Source organism: Biomphalaria glabrata, chromosome 12, assembly GCF_947242115.1.
Source record: "Biomphalaria glabrata chromosome 12, xgBioGlab47.1, whole genome shotgun sequence".
Taxonomy (NCBI): domain Eukaryota; kingdom Metazoa; phylum Mollusca; class Gastropoda; family Planorbidae; genus Biomphalaria; species Biomphalaria glabrata.
The window spans coordinates 1805040-1822519 of record NC_074722.1 but is presented as its reverse complement, the minus strand read 5'-3'; the positions used below and the strand labels follow the sequence as shown (position 1 = coordinate 1822519).

The following is a 17480-nucleotide window of genomic DNA, read 5'->3' as shown; positions in this document are numbered from 1 at the left end:
GGTATACAAAGGTATAAAGTTATACAAAGGTATAAAGTTATACAAAGGTATAAAGTTATACAAAGGTATAAAGTTATACAAAGGTATAAAGTTACCGGGGATACAAAGTTATATAGGTAAAAAAATTATGAAGTAACACTAAGTTATACACAAAGTTGTTTACAAAGTTATACAAACTTATAAATCTATAAAAGCTATATAAAAAGTTGCACAAAGTTTTATACGAAGTTATAAAGTTATACAATGTTATACATTTAGCTAACAGCTCCCCCCCCCCTTTTTTTTTTAATTCCAAAAGGTTTTTCTTAGTTTGAAAAGAAACACAAGAAGAAAGGTACTGACCTATATATCTCGTTCTCTTTATGATACTGTTCTTTTTTTGTTTTTTTAAAGAGCTCTCGACTCTTCACACCTCCATCCGCCATTACCCATGATTCAAAGCTCGCCACTGGCAATTACTCTGTCACACTTTCTGATACTGTCAGTATTGTACGTAATAGTTAGATCTAATAGTTATCAACAGCAGACGTCTTGGTCTGACTTGGTCACGTTCACAGAACTCAACAAAATCCACTTCTACAACACACACACACACACACACACACAAGAAGCTGCAAAGGGGGAGAAAAAAGATCGTCTTTCGAGAAGTAATTTTAAAATTTCTAGGAAAATCGTTAGAACCGTTTTCGAGATCCGTGTCCAGGTTTTTCCACGCAGTTCCCATGAACTTACAAGCTGAATAAAGGAACTGTACTGAAAAGAGGAAAAATTGGATTTGATTTCGAAATAAATAGACTAACTCAACAACGAGCCTAGAGATTTGATTCTACAGTGCTATAAATAGCACAAATATTCTTTGCCTATCAATACTTCCGTTAACCGGACGCACGAAACAGCTGGCTATTTATGGATTTACCTCAAAGTATGAAAATCCGAAGCCTGTAACTTTGAACTAGGGGCAGTGGACTATGACTAGCGAGACTTGAACCCATGACCATTGCTTTAACACAATAATCTATCACACATCTTGTTCAGTACGCAAAGCTTAAACATTTTCACTACAAATATGACAAAATGAATGCTATTAGACACTACCAACAATAAAACTAGTTTAGTCCACAAGCCCAAAACGACTTTGCCATTATTTCCCTTTTTTTTCTGACTTCATTGCCAAATTACCTTTAAATAAAACTCCAAAATTAGCATATAATTAGCTAGAGCTTTGCCAAAAATAAATTTAGAACAAAAAAAAAAAGAACCAATTTTATTTTGGGTCCAGACACATCCAAAACAAAAAAGGAAATTCACAAAAAAAAAAAACATTATTTTTTGAAGGACACAGTGGTAGAAATGTCGGCTACTTGAAGGCCGATTATCAAAGGATTAAAGGATTTTATTTCAGTTTTATTTTTGGTTCGAATCAAACATTTTTCTCGTTACTTTTATCATGTTTTTTTTTTACTCTCTCATTTAAAGTTAGAAATGAAGATGACGAGGAACATAGCGGCTGGTCACTGGCTCAAATATTTGCAGATCGACCTCCAAGCGCTTCTCTTTTTTTTAGCTCTTCTTTCTAGGGTGAGAAATTTGAGTTATGCTAAATCCAGCGAAGACGTCCCAAAGAGAGATCATTCCTGGGATTAATGCGCGCTCAGATCGAGGATGGTTACCGGTATAAAAGGAGTGATGAAGCCTAGCAGTGGTCAGATCTCCGAGCAGTGAAAGGAGTCGTGTCGAGAAAGAGATATCCGAACGTTAGATCAATCTGCTTTGACGCAGTCTTGTTTTGTAGACAGCTCAAGCGAAATATTCTGAAGACTTACTTTGTGAGACTCTTTATTTCCTAAGAGAGCCAGACTTTAATTTCACATCATCAAGTTAAAAGTAATACAAGTTTAATACTTTGCCAAGACTGTGAATTTTAACAGCATCTACTTGGAACTTATACTGCATTTCAAAGCTTTTTTTAGCATTAATTCAATCAAAAGAAAGATCTCAAGGTTTGCCACAGATACACAGCCGCGTTTGCTTTGATGCCGGGTCCTGCCATCATGTCTGTAGAATATGTCGCTATCATCCTTCTAGTGGCTGCTTCAGGTAAGACAAAACTTTATCACATTGTGATGATTCTCTTAAGACTTTTACTTGAACACATTTCAATAAAGTTAACCAGGTTTAATAAGCTGTCACTTGCCAGTTTGTGCTAAATACATCCATAATATTCTTATCATATTTTATAAATTATAGGCGTCTATTCAAAACAGAAGATAATTTCGTCCCACGAGTAACCAAGTGTTGACTTTGTCGCAATTCTTAATTAAGGGCTTTAAAAACTCTGATAAGTCGTTGGTTTTCCTGGCTGATTCAAGCAATAATTTCCACGCCTTTATGACATTAGGAGCATAAGAATAAGAAATGTGCCTTTATCTTGTGTTTTTCAGAGTTTTATGTATAATTTCTACTTTGCTTTGTTAGTCTTCTCTCCTGAAGCGTATCTAAATTTGGGGATTTTAGTAAAGGTGTCTAATCAGATTTGAATGTTCGTTTGTTATAGGTCTCACTGCATTATTTTCACGTTTGTTCTAGTTTGTGTTTTCATGAGGAGTCCTAAACAGAAAACGGATATTCTAATATTGATCTAATGAACAGCATTTGAGTTTTATGTTCTTGATTAATCTATAAAAAAAATTCTTTACTATTTTCCATCCTGTGGGGAGGTTTGGACTAGGAAGTAAATTATTTTCAACTCTGAAGGAACATCCGAAACATTTAAAACATTTTAAAAAACGACTTTTTTAAATTCGCCCTGTGAATCAATAACATTTTAATGACATCTTAGATTTATAGGAAAATAACTGGAATTTCTCAATTGAATTTCGATTCGAAATCCTGCAAATAAATTCATTTTATAAATTAACACTCTAATGCAGCGGTTCTCAACCTTTTAAACTCGGCGACCCCTTTTTAGAATACACCACTCGGCCGCGACCCCCCCCCCCCTTTTCCACACACACACAGCAAAAGAATAATAGACAAAAACAATCCATATTTTCTTAGGCGACCCCTGGCAAATCGTCAATCGACCCCCAAGGGGGTCGCGACTCACAGGTTGAGAAACCCTGGTCTAATGGCTTAAAAAATGTATTTCTAAACAGGAGAGTTCTATACTAACAATAATCCGTTATTTTCTCATGGGAATGTTAACCAGCACTTTCTGGGGTTTTATTCTTAGTGAACAGTAGTACATTCTGGGTTTATTTCCTCCAGTAAAAACTCAAGATGTCTTACAAGTCGTACAAACAATAGAGTTGGTTACACACTGAAACATCAATTTCTAGAGCAGCGGTTCTCAACCTTTATTGCTCGGCGACCCCTTTTTACAATCCCCCCACTCTGCCGCGCCCATCTCCCCCCCCACACACACACACACACAGCAATAGAAGAGTAGACAATAACAATCCATTTTTTCGATGGACTTAGACGACTCCTGGCAAATCGTCAATCGACCCTCAAAGGGGTCGCGACCCACAGGTTGAGAACCCCTGGTCTAGAGAAAATAGATATCTTTATCAGGAATGTATCCCTATTTAAAAAAAAGCTCTACCCACTCAAAGGACGTCTCATTACTGAACTTTGAATATAAGTTTTGCATGCGATTTCAACGTATTGTCAAGTAGATCTCAGCTCATAATTAAACTTTTTTTTCAAATACTATTTAATCAACTCATAAATAATCAATATACTTTTATATTTTTTTTATATTACTTTTAGTTAAATAAGTGTTTTGAGTTTGAAATATTTTTTTTTTTACAGCCCTAGCAAAGATTGGCCCTGAGGCAGTGATATCTTGTGCCAAGGGGAGCGGTCAAGGTCGCATGTACCCAGACCCAGACGACTGCCGAAAGTTCATTCGATGCGTCAGCCGGAAACCAGTTTCTTTCACGTGCCCGCCCAACACGGCCTTTGACCCTGACACGCAAGTCTGCGCGTGGAGAGTCGGTAAGAATGGCTGCGGTGGGAAACTAGCGCCAACCACCTGGGTGGGCATGATAGACAACCTCATCAACGACATCACCCAGAAGAACGATGTGTCCGAGAAGATCTCTAACGGACATGCTTGGGAGAAGCCGTCCAAAAGGTTTGACCAGGACAGCGCTCCAAAACATTTTCAAAAATACACGAGCCTTGAAAAAAGCAGCAGAGATCTGGTTGATGAATCACATCAGACGATGTCCACTCACACAGTGACCAAGCCGACCAAACAGCCTTTAAAAGTGAAGTCCTCTCAGCTTAAAAGAGATTATGTCCCACCTCAAAAGTCCAAGATGGCATCCACGGGACTCGGGGACAAAGTGAAGAATAAATACAGAAGTTACAGTTGGGAGAAGGCAAAGAATGTTTTTAACAATGGTTTAGGTTCAAGTCAAACCAACAGCCAACTAAACAGTACAAAAGCCGCTTCTGTAAAAGAAGAATTTACAACGGAAAGTAGTATTAAAGCAAACGGCAATCCAAACAAATTTTCTGGACTATCTTTGAGGTCAATGTCATCGTCTGCAGTAGGAACGATGCCCCTTTCTAAAGAGGTCAAGGCTGAAGCATACAAGATCACTGTCGGGGAAACTTTCAAACGTGACAACGGCACATCAAACCTAAACCTTAACGTGACATCAAACTTAAACCTTAACGTGACATCAAATTCTTCTTTAGCGACGGAGACGCCATCGAAAAGCTCACAGGCAGGCGCCTTAACCAAAAACAAGGGGGATAATGAGAATGCCAATCTTAATGCCAATCTAAAGAATACAGAGAACCAAACTATTTCCGTATCAGTGAATGCCAACGTCTCCTCCAGCCCTAATCCAGTCAATGATTCTGTGGTCAATAGTACGCTGTCTAGCAAGAGTACATCTATGCTGGGTATGAACAAAACTGATGAAGTGACATTAGTTGCAAGAAACAGTATAACTAAAGTAAATTTGACAGAGGCCGATGCGGTTGTACCAGATAAAAGCCAATACGTAACGGAAACACCACAAGAACATATAGATCAAGGGAATCCCAAGCAGAAGTTATTTCGTAACGCCATGATGAAGCCTTCCCAAGCCACCATGTACATGCCACAAGCCGCCCAGTCCAAGAAGTTCAACAGCTTTCCTCGAGTTGAATTTCACCCCGTGGCACAAACATACCGCGCCACGGTGGAGTCATCCAAGTACTCAAAACTTCAAGATGACCTGTCCAGCACGACAGATGCCACTGTAAATCATAGCACGGAATCGGTGAACAGAAACGACACTTCAGGAGACGGGACGATAGTGGCGACATCCACGGGAATGGACCAGTCCAAACTGGCCGCCTTGAAGGACATCCTCAAATACATGACTGGTAAGATCGTCGACCGCGAAACGCTTCAGGCCAAAGACGAACTCCCGAAACCAAAACGCTGGTATGACAGCAACAAAGGAGTTGAGAAGATTGTTGAAAACTCTAGCGAGAGAGTGGAAGATAATGTAAACAACGCAAGCAGCTCCTCTGCAGACGACAATGCTGTAGAACAAGACTTCCGAAGTGAAGAGCTCCTGATCCAGAAGGAAGACCAAAACATGGCGTACGCTCACGCTAGTCGCGAGAGTCGAGTCCAGGAGTCTGCCAATATGTCCCAGATTCTGATGCCAATGTCTGCAACAAATGTCAACTCAACCAATGAATCGTCAGCATCAACTGTAAACGTTTCCGCTGGTCTGTCGGTCAACTTGACCATCGACCAATCAAATAACAAATCTAATGATCTATCAGCCAGCAGTGCCGCTACCCCATCGACCAACAAGACAGCTGTTTCATCGAATGACGTAAAGCCAGAGCCCAAGACTAGCGACGAAATGTTTATGTCTTCGCCATATATGGTCAAAGGTAAGCTTCCGCCATTCTCGTCTGCCTTTTTTTTTTTTCAAAAGTTAAAAAAATAGAACCGGGAAACAATTGAAACAATTAATTTAAATTTCCATATACAATTCAAACCAGAGACAGATAAGAGCGGTGATTATTTCTTGAATGATATCTGATCTTAAAGATAAAGGATTTATTTATAATTTCCGATTTAAAATAACGCTTTATTGTTTCATCGTTTGACCAGGACTGACACGTGACTTCCAGTGCCCACAAACTGACGGTCACTTCGTTGACCCCAAAGACTGTACAGTGTACTACCATTGTGTTGCTGGAGTCGCCTACAGAAGGTATGTTCTAAAAAATCACATTAAGTTGAATGAATAAGCTATTAATAGGAACTTAAAGAGAAATAATTATCTGTAGCAGACAATTTATGCAAGATAAATAATTATATTTTTTGTTTGCTAACAGAGACTGTATGACTGGTCAGGTGTTTTTACCCGAGGCTGCCTCCTGTGTGAGTGCCAACCTGGCCCCGCCATGCATCCAGGCGTTCTCAAACAAAGTACAGATTGATAAAGAATTTGGTAAGTTGTCTGCCCTTGATAAGATTTACTAGCGAAAGTAATCTATAGAAAAGCCTCCATGCCACAATAAAGAGTTACATCTTGACCAGTTTGTCATCTTCTGCTATCGATAGAATCAAACCAGGTGTAACGCCTGGCGACTCCTGGATCCTTACTTTTCATTATATGTCTTGTTCTTTTCTTGTAGTACCCTAGAGAACGCTGACAATTAAATGTATTAAAAATAGATAAACCCGCTGTTTTTCATTGTTCTGTGCTGTCTGTTTGGCCTAGCTTCTAAATATCAAACACAACAATGTCTTGTCCTGCGTTCTTCTTGAATGAAAAACCATTTTAAAATGTGTGTGTGGATTCAGAGGCTTCCCTAAGGAAGGTGTCATCTGTGGCGGGTAGCGAATGGAACCACCGCAGCTTTTAATAACACCTTGATTGAATAAAAATGAAATCTTGACTTAATCCTGTGCACTCCCATGGGAGCTTAGGGCCGCAGCCACACCTCTCCACCGAACTCGGTCCTGAGCAGCTTTCTTCATCTGCTCCCATGTCATTCCAGTACCCTCAGCTTCAATGATGACAGACCTCTTCCAGGTTTGCTTGGGTCTGTCCACTTTCCTCTTTCCTTGTGGGTTCCAGTCAAGTGCCTGCCTTGCAACATTGGTAGCTGGTTTTCGCAGGGTGTGTCCTATCCAGCTCCATTTTCGTTTTGGGATGTCTTGGGCTATTGGCTTTTGTCTAGTTCTCTCCCACAAATCGATAGTAATCTTTTCTGGCCACATAATTCCTAATATCCGGCGTAGGCATCTGTTAACAAAAGTCTGAAATCTACAAAAGCTTTTTCGGCTTATACAAATAAATTAAGTGTTTGTGTGTGTGAGAGAGAGTTTTATTTACTTTGGTATCATCCACTGGGGTAAAGCGCCCAACATCTTAACCAAGCGGTCCCTGTGATAGTAAGTGTATGTGTTTTGAGTGGCTGGCAGTGCAGTGTGTGTGTGCCTGTGTATGAAATGACCAGTGGACCTTGAGTGTACATGGTCGAGTGAACAGCAGTGTGTCAGGACAGTGTGTAAAAGGAGGTCAGTTTAGAGAACAAGTGGCTGGAGTAAAGAACATAAACAGAGACTAATAAAATCATTGTGTTTTTTGAAGCTCATGTTGTTTTAATGTGTCTATTAAAGTCCCGTTTTCGAATCTCGGCTAAGACTGGGATTGTGAATTTTGGGATTCTTAGGACGCCCCTGAGTCCACCCAACTCAAATGGGTACCTGACTTTAGTTGGGAAAAGTAAAGTCGGCTGGTCGTTGTGCTGGCCACATTACAACCTCGTTAACCGTTGGCCATAGATGGCCTTCACATCACATGCCCTAAAGATTGCAAGATCTGAAAGGGAATCTTTTGCTCTTTTTTTTTAATCACCCGTTTCTTGGTGTTACTCATTTTCTGCACTCCTCGCACCCTCCAGCGACGCCACTGTATAGATTTCAGTACCAAGGAACCATAATAAATTCTTACTGTGGCCTTTACAGCAACCATGGATTAAAATCGATTCAGACTTGAACATATATTTCTAACGCTAAGAAGACTTGGTCATATCTCAATAACTGACCAGAAACTGACCTCTTGTTTTGTCCAGCTGACTCTGTGTGTGAGGACCCCAACGGACTGTACAGAGATAACTTCAGCTGCGCCCATTACTTTGAGTGCACCAACGGCTGGCCCATCAGGCGCAAGTGTATGTCCGGCACTGTGTTTGATGAGACTCGGGGCAGGTGCACGTGGAGCAGATACGTGCCCGGATGTGAAAGGGAGATAATGGCAGAGACAGTGAAAGCAGTAGAAAGTGAGTAGCGTAACCTTAATCCTACAGTTCGATTTTAGTGTAATCATCTCAATTTCTTTTATCTCATTACTTTATCCAATTAACCAAAAAATGGGCGACAATGCCGGAGATTTCTGCGGAAGCCCTTACCATCTTCAAGCTTCAATATAAATGCACTAATAATATTATTAAATTTAAATGTATTACTTCTAATGGTATACTTGTAAATTTAATCCATTATTTTCATATATCTCTATGAATCATAATCTTCCAATACAAAAACAAAATCTAATAAAATACTCAGAAAGACACAAAGATAAAGGCACATTCCTCGTTCCATATGCTAGGACAAATTTGTACAAATACTCCTTCTTTCCTAGTGCTATTAGAGCATGGAATGGGTTGCCTGAACTAGCCAGGAAAACCAGTGACTTGGCGGAGTTTAGGTCATTGGTTAATATGCATGACTAAATGCATGACGCGTAGGACGTAATCATCTTCTTTTTTGAAGTAACGTCTATATCATATAAGATAAGATAAGATAATATATTGTTAAAATTTTATTAAAACTCCGCGTACAGCCTAGCACTGTCTTAAATCTAGCTCTAATTGATCCCAATAGATCTGATATCATTACAACTATTGATCTAACCTGACACCAACGGTCATCACATTTTTCTAGTTGTGTTTTTTTTGTTTTTAATTTCTTGGATAACAACTTTTCCCTTCGATTTTTTTTTTTGGGGGGGGGGGGGGAAGGATTTTCGGAGTTCTCAAAAAGTAGTCTAATGAAACACAGGATCAGTCGTGGACTAAATAAATTAATAGAATTAAACAAGACTCTTTTTAAATGTAATTCCTTCAATTACCTGAGCCAGCCAAGAAAACCAATGACTAGGCAGAATTTAAGTCAATGGTTGACATGCATGACTAGATTGACCTAGAAACACGCGTAGGACGTAATCATCCTCTTTTTCGTAGTTACGTCTGTATTTTATAAGATAAGATAAGAAATAATACCAGTTAAGCGTTCTCCTGATATAACAAGAGTCTCACTTTCAAAAAAAAGTTGGGCGGGGACTTTACAAACTAAAAAAAAAACATGACTGCTAAATATAAAAAAAAAAAAGAAATGAGAATTAGTAGATTGCAATGTCAGGGCCGGTCATAGGCAAACTAGTCAAAGCCTAGGGCCTAGGGCCTAGCATAAGACTCTATACAGTTTTTTAGAGAAAAAATATAGGGAAACATGTGTCCAATGTTATTGTTGGAGTCACTAGTTTTGAAATAAATTGCGTGAATTTATTTTTTCGCTATTTGTTTCTTTAATTAGTTATTTCATTTGGGGCCTCTAAATTCACTTCGTCTAGTGTCTACAGCTGTATAAGTTCGGCCCTGATTGCATTTTCATTAAAGCCATCAAAGGAGGGCAGGGGGCCTTCACAAAATCAAGCCTAGTGCCGCCACGAACTTAAATCCATCCTTTTGGTACAATAAAGATAACAACGAATCCAGTCCCTTTTTCCCGCCCAATCTTCAGCGTGAAAACAGTTTTAGCCTGCAGCCTCTCATAACAGTGTCTTCTTCCCCAGGTATTTCAGACATGTTCGACTGCCCGAGGGACGGCTTCTTCCGGGACCCCAAGGAATGCAGTGTTTACTACTTGTGTACAGGAGGGGAGGCCCAAAAGTTGACCTGTGACCACGGCACGAGCTTTGATGTCAATCTGAACATGTGTGTCTGGACATACCTTGTGGAGGGCTGCGACGACAGGAACAATAACCTTGTTGTTTCCGAAGAAAGGGGAGATAACTCGCTCTCGAGTCTGACCAGCGAAGAGCAGAAGACTAAAGGTGGGCCGGCATTTCTTTCTGTTGCTTTCCCTGTAAAATATATTGTTAGATCTTGTTTAACTCACATATCATCGGGGTTATAGTGCTAACTATTTTACAACTGCATGCCTTAATCTCGCAGTTGATGGTGAAATTATGCAAGATACTTTGCCTCAATTTATTAACTTTCATTTTTTTAAAATTTCTTATTGAAATTAAATAATTTAAGTATGTCCAATTGTATCAGGGGCTCTCAACCTGTGGGTCGCGACCCCTTTGGGGGTCGATTGACAATTTGCCAGGGGTCGCCTAAGAACATCGAAAAAAATGATTTTTTTGGTCTATTCTTCTATTGCTTTGGAGGGGGGGGGAGGGGTCGCGGCAGAGTGGGGGATTGTAAAAAGGGGTCGCCAAGCTTAAAAGGTTGAGAACCGCTGATCTATATACATAGCTACACACTATTGCCCAGAAATCTACGCGGTTAGGACCATTTAATTTCTATCCATTCATTCTGCTTCTTCCTATAAGAAATATTGTATGGCGTAGGCTTGTTTCACTTATACCTTGGAAGGTGTCGAGGGGAGTTGTAGTAGACGGTCTGCTGCAAGGTGTGAGGCACGATAAAACGAGGCTTTTTTTCCTATCTTCTTTTTTCCTTTCTTCTTTTCTTTCTTCTTTTTTACTTTCTTCTTTTTTACTTTCTTCTTTTTTACTTTCTTCTTTTCTTTCTTCTTTTTTACTTTCTTCTTTTTTACTTTCTTCTTTTTTACTTTCTTCTTTTTTACTTTCTTCTTTTCTTTCTTCTTTTTTTACTTTCTTCTTTTTCTTACTTCTTTTTTACTTTCTTCTTTTTTTACTTTCTTCTTTTTCTTACTTCTTTTTTTACTTTCTTCTTTTTTACTTTCTTCTTTTTTTACTTTCTTCTTTTTTCTTTCTTCTTTTTTACTTTCTTCTTTTTTTACTTTCTTCTTTTTCTTACTTCTTTTTTACTTTCTTCTTTTTTACTTTCTTCTTTTTTACTTTCTTCTTTTTTACTTTCTTCTTTTCTTTCTTCTTTTTTTACTTTCTTCTTTTTCTTACTTCTTTTTTACTTTCTTCTTTTCTTACTTCTTTTTTACTTTCTTCTTTTTTTACTTTCTTCTTTTTTTTTCTTCTTTTTTACTTTCTTCTTTTTTACTTTCTTCTTTTTTACTTTCTTCTTTTCTTTCTTCTTTTCTTTCTTCTTTTTTTACTTCTTTTTTTTACTTTCTTCTTTTTTACTTTCTTCTTTTCTTTCTTCTTTTTTTACTTTCTTCTTTTCTTACTTCTTTTTTTTACTTTCTTCTTTTTTTTACTTTCTTCTTTTTTACTTTCTTCTTTTTTACTTTCTTCTTTTTTACTTTCTTCTTTTTTACTTTCTTCTTTTTCTTTCTTTTCTTTACTTTCTTCTTTTTCTTTCTTTTCTTTACTTTCTTCTTTTTCTTTCTTTTCTTTACTTTCTTCTTTTTCTTTCTTTTCTTTACTTTCTTCTTTTTCTTTCTTTTCTTTACTTTCTTCTTTTTCTATATTATTTCTTTTGGTTTCTTTCACAAAATCTTACATTTTATGGTCTTTCTCCTGCCTTGCAATTTGAGTATATTGGCTAGGACTCTGTGAATAGTTTGATAGGTCGGCAATATCCAAACGTATTCACAAATTTTTCTTGGTGCACACATTTTTTACTAGGTGCACATATTTTAAATGTATAGCACATAAGTGCACCAGCCACAAGAATGTCTAAATATGCAATTTTAAATCAATACTTAAGCCACGTGTTTTTTCCTTCAGATTTCGAGTGTCCAGAAGAGAATGGGGTTTTCCCGCACCCAGAGGATTGTGGGGCTTACTACACATGTATCGATGACGTGGCCAAACTTTTGCAGTGTCCCGACGGCACCGGATATGACGACATAAGCAGTCTGTGCATTGACTCGAATCAGGTCCCACGCTGTCAGAAATCCAAGCAGGTTGAGGATAGAAAAAGTTTAAACTTAGGTGAGTGACCAGTGGCGTACCAGAGTGACAGTTTATCTACAAAGCTACACGAACAATTATTTACTTAAGTCATCAGTTCAACTTCTTTCACATCTTTTGAATTATAATATCATTTAATTTTAGGTGTATGCCCCCTGTTACGTAATGTGTGAAAGATTCTTTAACATATTTAGGAAGCTACAAACCTTTCTGCTTGAAGTTGGAACTAATCAATGTTCTTAACATATATATTTTTAGTGTACAGTCTGTTGACTATTGTGTCAAAGTCCATAGGAAGTTTGTGGTGTCAGAAGTGATCCGCCAACCAAATCCCTGTTTATCTTTTTGTGTTCTGACATCCCTTAGAATTCCATCAAATGTAATTAATGGAACAGTTGACCTATGACACCGTGAGGGTCTAATAATAGCCTATAAATCCACGAAAGAAAAGATTTAAATTGACTCAATCCCAGAATCCTTCACACCCAATTTTCACAAATGCTGTATGAAACCAGAAGCGTTGCGAGGTTGCGTTGATGGGATACAATGTTGAGACATCGTGAAGTCTTCATGGTGACTTCAGTTTTAAATAGAATAGTTTTTTTTTAATAGTTTTATTATTTAGTTTTGAGTTGTTTGTTTTTGTTTTCAGTGCAACAGCCGTTCGTGTGCCCCAGACATCACGGCCTGTACTCAGACCCACACAACTGTTCTCGCTTCATCCACTGTTTCAACAACACCGCTTACAGGTAAGAACGCTTAAAGTTGTCAATACAGATATATCATTAGCAGATGGCATTGGAAAATGCCCATACTTAGAAGTAAAATTTCCCCCTTTCATACCTTACGGGGCAGATGATTTAAATGTCAGCTGTTTCTGCGGCCCATGGTTAACGAGGGTGTCATGTGGCCAGCACAACGATCAACCGCCTTTATTTTTGCCCAACTATTGTTAGGTACCCATTACAGCTGGGTAGACTCAGAGGCGCCCTAAAGATCCCAAAATTAAAAAATCACAGTCTTCACCAGAATTTGAACCAGGGACCCCTCGGTTCTTCTGAAGCCAAATGCATAACCCCTTAGCCACCGCCCCGCCTAGACATAAGTATATAGCCTTAATTTTAGTTAAATCTTGTAAGTTTTGGAAATATAACGGTTGTTAAAACTTGTTCTATCAGACATGACTGCATGCCTGGCACTGCATTCAGTACAGAGAAAGGTTTATGCACATGGCGACATCTGGTTCCCGAGTGCGATATGAAAGTCCGGATTGTTCCCAAGACAACTTACTCAGCTGCACAATCCACCACAGCAGCGCCCTCTAAAACGAACGCACCATCTACAAGCTCCAGGCCATTCACAGCGTCTCCTACTTCCGCTGTGCTGATTTTACAGAAAACTGAGACCAAAGTTGCCAGAAACGCTTTGGCTCAGAGTGAACCTGAAGCATTTGTATCATCGGAACCATTTCAAGCCAATTCTGGTGAGTCATTTTATATTTTGGCTAGTATTCCTGCTTTAATGCCCCTATAGTATGCCCAGTGCGTTCAATTCTTCCATGCACTGCAGTAGTTGGACTTGCAAAGGCCCTAAGCTATTCGAAATATGGGGCCTTTTCTAAGTCCGGATATTATAGGTTAGTGCTAGATGGTGTTACGGTGGCATTTTGCAGAGTTTAAGACAAATTAACATGAACAGATAGAATAGCACACTAATACGGGTAGGAGAAAATTATCTTGAATATTTTGACAGCGCGTCTGTAATTTATAAGATAAGATAAGGTAAGAAAAAAAGATTCTAGTTTCTTGTCAGAGGGCGACAATTCTGCAAACTTGGCCCAAATTCTTCAGTGGACACTGTTAAGGGGACTTCAATCGGTGCAAGCAAATGATTTTAGATGTGGTTATCTGCCCATGAGTTGTTGAACTTATGAATGTGTATTTACGTTGAATGTCTCTATGTGTTATTTCAGATGACATCTCAAGTACTGCTGGCATTCAGGACTTCCAGTGTCCTTCTGTCCTAGATGGCTTCTACAGGGACAACTTGTTCTGCGACATTTTCCACCGCTGCGTCCTAGGGACTCGATTCACCTTTACCTGCCCCACTGGGACATTTTTCAGGTAATCTTTGTTTAATATATCTGGTAACGAACACTGGCCTATATCTAATTAAAAACTCGGTTGTCTTTAAATCCTTCTATTGTGCGGCCTTTTAGTCAGTTTTGCTCCTTGAGTTTGTCCATTACTAAATGTCCATTACTAAATGTCCGTTACTAAATGCCCATAACTAAATGTCCATTGTTAAATGTCCATTATTAAATGCCCATTATTAAATGCCCATTACTAAATGTCCGTTACTAAATGCCCATTACTAAATGTCCATTGCTAAATGTCCATTATTAAATGCCCATTATTAAATGTCCATTACTAAATGTCCATTACTAAATGTCCATTGCTAATAGTCCATTACTAAATGTCCATTACTTAATACCCAATAATATTAATTATTGTTTTCTCACTTCTGTACAGAATGGAAGGAAATTTGTGTGACTTCTGGGAAACGGTCTCCGACTGCACTCAAGATGGCATCAGGCTTGAGGCAATCAATAGCTTACCTGAGGTGGCCCCAGAACCTTTTCCAGTGTCGGTCCCACAGCCTCAGCCACAACCACAACCTCAACCTCAACCACAGCCCCAACCACGGCCTCAACCACAGCCCTCGCCTAGTGAGGTGGAAGTAGATGTGGTCAATGTTGACTCAGGTAAGGACACCACACCAACTTGATTCATCCTCCAAACGTCATGTCTTGTTACATCTTGTCACTAAAGATTCCATCCAGATTCCTGGGAAATACAGAAAATCCTTCCACATATTTTTCGTACTAAAATCAATTCTATTTTTTAAATATTTTTTTTTAATCTAGATAATCACATTTTAACCATGTTTTTTAACCTTATATCAAATATCAATTTTTCTACATTCCAATATTTGGTAAAAAGCTTTTCGTATCCTTTTAAAAAACTAAAAGTAGCATTAATAATAATAATAATAATCTTAATCATCCATAAGGAAATTTGTCTTACAATGTGTGCATTACACCAAACAAAACATTATAACTATAGAAAACCAAAATATTTCACATCAGACTCACTCATAATTTGCATTGGAAAAGTTTATATCAGATAGTTTCTATTTAATGATATGATTACATACAACGCTGAACCGTAATTCACCAATTCAAAAAGACAACCCCATAAATAATCAGAGAAGCATAATGATAAAGGAACATTTCATATACTACATGCAAGGACAAGTAAGTACATGTACCCTTTCTTCCCTAGAGTCAGCGCATTGAAAGGGTTAACAGATTCAGCTAGGAAAACCAAAGTCTTAACACAGTTTAAGCCTTTAATTAACACGCACGACTAGATTAATACGGCAACATGTGTAGGGCTTAATTATCTTCTCTTTTGAAGGAGCGCATGTAACGATAGGTCAGATAGGGTTAAAAAAAAAACACTGAAAGTAATTCTTCAAAGGAAGTCTTTTAAAAATTCTTCAACTACTTACAATGAATGCTTTTTTTTTCTAATTTATTGTCATCTTGTTTAACTCTTCCGTACCTAAACTATATCATAAGTTTGTAGCGAATAGGGGCCTACTTAAACTAAATCATACAACTGAACGTAGTCGGTAATGGGTTAACAGTTTTAGCTTCAAATGATGAACATGATTTAAAAATGTTTGTTTGGCCTGTACATTTCAGATGCCACGCCTTGCCCAGCGTCCAGCGGTCTGTTTGCTCACCCGAGAAATTGTAAGCAGTTCCTGTTCTGCGCCCATCACGTGCCACTGGTGCTGACCTGTCCGGAGACGTTGCTGTACAACTCACAAACACTGACCTGTGACTTCGCCAAAAATGTCCAGTGCGTCCGATATGATCACTACAGCAAGTAAACATCGCCCTAATGACTATATCCCATGCCTACGCACTGTTGACGGTCATTGATATTGCCTTCATTCCTGATGTCTGCCAGAAAAAAGGGGAAACCACTCATGATATAAGCCTTGGCGCGTGGTTCAAGTAGTAAGTGTCGATTGATTGGCTGGCATGCACGAATAACACTTTCATTCACCCTACACTTTCCCACGCTCCCGAGATTTACCCGCCCCTTGCGTTTTCACGTAAGGGGCGTTCATTCATTAAGTCATTTAACATCGATGTGTACTTCCTGTACAAGTGTGTATCATAACATGACTGTGTCATTGCGCTGTGTGATCTTGGATGGCATATGTCATCTTTGAAAGATTGGTGATTACCAACTTCCAAATAATGTATAAGGTTTATTAACCCTTTTTATGCAGAAGTCAACTGCTGTTTTCAATTGTGAATGCCATGGTGACATCTTATCATTTCTCTTGTTCACCATTTCTTGAGTGTACTGTGATATGTTAACTTTCAACGCCGATACCTCCATTTCTTCCCGTTCATCCATTTCCATGGAAAGAAATAGTTTGAAGAATGTTCTGGCAATACTCGTCTGCCAAACAATTCATCCTTATTTAAACTTTTTTTTTCTAAATGCCCTTCTACTTTCATCTGTGTTCAAGCAATGTATTTACAACATGATTTTTTAAAATGTTATTATTTCCCTTTGTCTCTGTATATATAAACACGATTGTCTCCCTTACGAGAATAAAAAAACACCAAAGCAACCATCACTTGATATTGATTGGGCTAAGTGGAATTAGATCGTTCAATATTTTGTTGTATATAAATAAAATACAAACATCAAAAATAAATATCATCTTTTAAATGCTGTTTTAATTGCAGAATTATAACTAATGATAAATATGCACCCCAAAGTTAGTGATTTTCAATTACATTGATAATCGGCGTATACTCGCCTGACTAAATGCACCCTGTCTTACAGTAGTGGTCATTATTTATTATTTTTTTAAAGAGTAGTCTTCAAAGGGAGATAAATATAAAGTAGTAAGTAGCAATTGTTATCGTTCTTGGCTACATTTATTTATGTGATCAGAGATGCTGACTTTGTGTTTAAAATGACATACTTGAGTTGTTTTTTTGTACATTGAACTTTGTATAGTAATTATTACATTTGTATACTGCTGTGTCTTTTTTTACGATTTTTTATACACTAGCCTAAACTGATTTGACATTTTTTATACCGCTACATAACTTGGTAAATAAACATTTTGAAATAATTCAATCTATATTGTGTTTTGTTTTTTTCATGAACAGAAGCTTATTAAAACAGTTCAGTTCACTTGGTAGTTTTTCACTTGCAGAAAATTCACAAGAAATAAATATCAAGTCTCAACAAAATTTAA

General features: G+C 38.1%; 1 protein-coding gene across 1 annotated transcript; it reads left to right on the top strand.

The window, feature by feature from the left end:
• Positions 1-1730: 1730 nt before the first annotated feature.
• LOC106050220 (uncharacterized) lies at positions 1731-17359 on the top strand. Its single transcript, XM_056005114.1, has 12 exons — positions 1731-2097; positions 3814-5913; positions 6137-6239; positions 6364-6479; positions 8113-8319; positions 9891-10151; positions 11937-12143; positions 12775-12871; positions 13301-13605; positions 14095-14245; positions 14654-14886; positions 15892-17359. Exons 1-12 carry the CDS (start codon positions 2034-2036, stop codon positions 16080-16082), a joined length of 4035 nt encoding a protein of 1344 aa, XP_055861089.1. The 5' UTR covers positions 1731-2033; the 3' UTR covers positions 16083-17359.
• Positions 17360-17480: the final 121 nt, after the last annotated feature.